General features: G+C 45.4%; 1 protein-coding gene across 1 annotated transcript; it reads right to left on the minus strand.

Annotated features, from left to right (window-relative positions):
* Positions 1-686: 686 nt before the first annotated feature.
* LOC131515231 (putative olfactory receptor 2W6) lies at positions 687-1616 on the minus strand. Its single transcript, XM_058735975.1, has one exon. The coding sequence runs from the start codon at positions 1614-1616 to the stop codon at positions 687-689; it is 930 nt and encodes a 309-aa protein (XP_058591958.1).
* Between the last annotated feature and the right edge of the window lie 1155 nt (positions 1617-2771).

Raw genomic sequence — 2771 nt, forward strand, 5'->3', positions numbered from 1 at the left:
CTCTTAGGCGTGGACCCCAACACAGGACCCGATCTCACAGCCTCACGACCGTGAGCTCACCACCTGAGCCAACATCAAGACTCGAGCCACCCAGGTGCCCCAACACTCCTTCACTTCTTCCTACCAATTTGTGCTTTTTGACTTTTTTTTTTTAACTGGTCACTATGTTTGCCTGATTCCTTCATTAATTGAGTTGAATAAAATCTTTTCACCTCTCTTCCAAGACTTCATTCTTTCTACTAAACATTATTTTGCTAAGGTAGCTGCATACTATGTGTGGCTCTGGTTGATTGCTACTGACTCTGGATACACTTCAGGGTATTTACCCATATTTTTTAAATTTTTTTTTAATGTTTTTATTTATTTTTGAGACAGAGACAGAGCATAAGCAGGGGAGGGTCAGAGAGAGAGGGAGACACAGAATCCGAAGCAGGCTCCAGGCTCTGAGCTGTCGACACAGTTCCCGACGCGGGGCGCGAACTCGTGGAGTGTGAGATCATGACCTGAGCTGAAGTCGGACGCTCAACCGCCTGAGCCACCCAGGCACCCCAGTATTTACCCATATTTTTAAAAATCCAAGTGTGTGACGCACGGGCTGAATTGATCGCAAGCACAAAGTAAATGGCAGTGTTTGGAAAAAAATGTTTCACCTACGGCTTCATAACTCAGCACATGGTCGCTCCTGCTCATGGTTGCCTCCCCAAGACCCTTTTCAGCGCTCCTTTTACCTCCTTGTTCCTTAAGGTGTATATGAGTGGGTTCAGCATGGGGGTGACCAGGTTGTAGAAGAGGGTGAGAAACTTGCCCTGGTCTTGGGAAGCGCTGTTCCCGGGCTGCATGTACATGTAGATGATGCTCCCGTAGAACAGAGAGACCACGGTCAGGTGGGAGCTGCAGGTGTTGAATGCCTTGCGGCGCCCAGCGGCCGACTGGATCTTCAGCACGGCTGCCGCGATGTGGCCGTAGGACACGAGAATGAGAGCGAGGGGCAGGAGGACGATGGGGATGGCGAAGGTGAAGGCCAGCATTTCCACCGCGCGGGCGTCCACACAAGCCATCTTGATCAGTGCTGGCATTTCACAGAGGAAGTGGTTGACCCTGCGCCGGCCACATCTGGACAGAGTCATTGTGAGCGGGGACATGACGATGGCATTGGCCAGTCCACTCCCCCAGGCCACGGCCACCAGTCGCAAACACAGCTGGGGGTGCACAATGACCAGATAGTGCAGGGGCCTGCAGACCGCGGCGAAGCGGTCATAGGCCATCACGGCCAAGAGGATGCACTCCACGCTCCCCACACAGAGGAAGGAGAAGAGCTGGACCGCACAGCCAGCATAGCTGATGGTCTTGTCAGGGCCCCAGAGATTCACCAGCATCTGCGGGATACAGCTCGTACTGAAGCAGAGATCTAGAAAGGAGAGATTGGCCAGAAAGAAGTACATTGGGGTATGAAGTCGAGGGTCTAAAATACACACAAGGATTATGGTTGAGTTTCCCAACACAGCCACTGAATACAGAGTGAAATTGACCATGAAGAGTACCAGCTCCAGCCTCGGACGATCAGAGAAGCCTACTAAGATAAAACCATACTCTGAGCTGTCATTGGATTTTTCCATGGTCTTCCTTTCACATCATCTGTATACCTGTAAGAATAAAACAAACACCGAATCGATATTTTCTAAAGCCCCTGAATGTCAGGGCCTTTAAGGAACAGATAAGCCACCAAGTCCAATATCAGAATAGCTTCTGCCCAGCTATAGAAGCCATTCATCATTTGTTCAAACACGTAATGCAAATTATTTCATTGTTGGAAAATTCCAGCTTCTAATCATCATCCATTTGAGGAATTTTCTTCCTAATTCACGAGAAAAAGAATTTCAACTTCATTGAATATACTTCATATCTAATCTCTCTTCATATGACAGCCATTTAAATGTTTTGAACTAAACTAAATTTTCTTTAGGTCAAGACATTCAATTTCCCTTAATGATTCTCCCTATAACAAGGTTATCAAGTCTATGATCACCTTGCAACCATCTTCCACGTACCCTCAATGTTGGCAATGACCTTCTGGAAATGTGACAGCCAGGGCTGAGTTCAGTATCCAAGATATGATTGGAAAAACACAAGGTAAAGAGAAACTAACATGACCTGGAGATTAGATCCTTATTAAGAGGGAATAAGCGTACAATTACTTCATGGTGTCAATGTCACCTTTTTATTTAGGTTATAATTGAATCTGCCAAATATTTACTGATTCCTGTGAAATGCTGTCAAGTCGAATCTCTTTCATTCATTTCTCTGAAAGAAAAAGACTTCTGTAGTGTAGAATTGCAAGGATCAAGGGAGATATCACGTCCACTAATAAAATGGCAACTTTGGGCACATTGGTCTTCTGGTCGTCTTTCAGAAACATTGAAACAGCATAATTAGCTTGTGGAAGAGAGGTGCATGGCCATAGGGATGAAGGGAGAGAGAAGGAAAGAGACTGTGGTAAAGAGAGTGATTTAAAAAGTAGATGGAAAAAGATTGACCCTCATAAGGCTCAAAAGAATAAAGAGAGCTGGCTTCGTAAAAAGACAGGTGTATAATTGGAATCGAGGATGCCAGGATAATAACGACCCTAACAAAGAAAGGGAGAAAAGTGTGACAACAGCAGAAAAGCAGGTACAGAAGGAAAAGTACCTCAGACCGTCTGTCATGTTGATTCTGTGAGAACTGAAGCCAAAATAATGACTACAATTATTAAATGGACATTATAAAATATCTAC

This window comes from Neofelis nebulosa, chromosome 6 (genome assembly GCF_028018385.1).
Source record: "Neofelis nebulosa isolate mNeoNeb1 chromosome 6, mNeoNeb1.pri, whole genome shotgun sequence".
NCBI classification, from domain to species: Eukaryota; Metazoa; Chordata; class Mammalia; order Carnivora; family Felidae; genus Neofelis; species Neofelis nebulosa.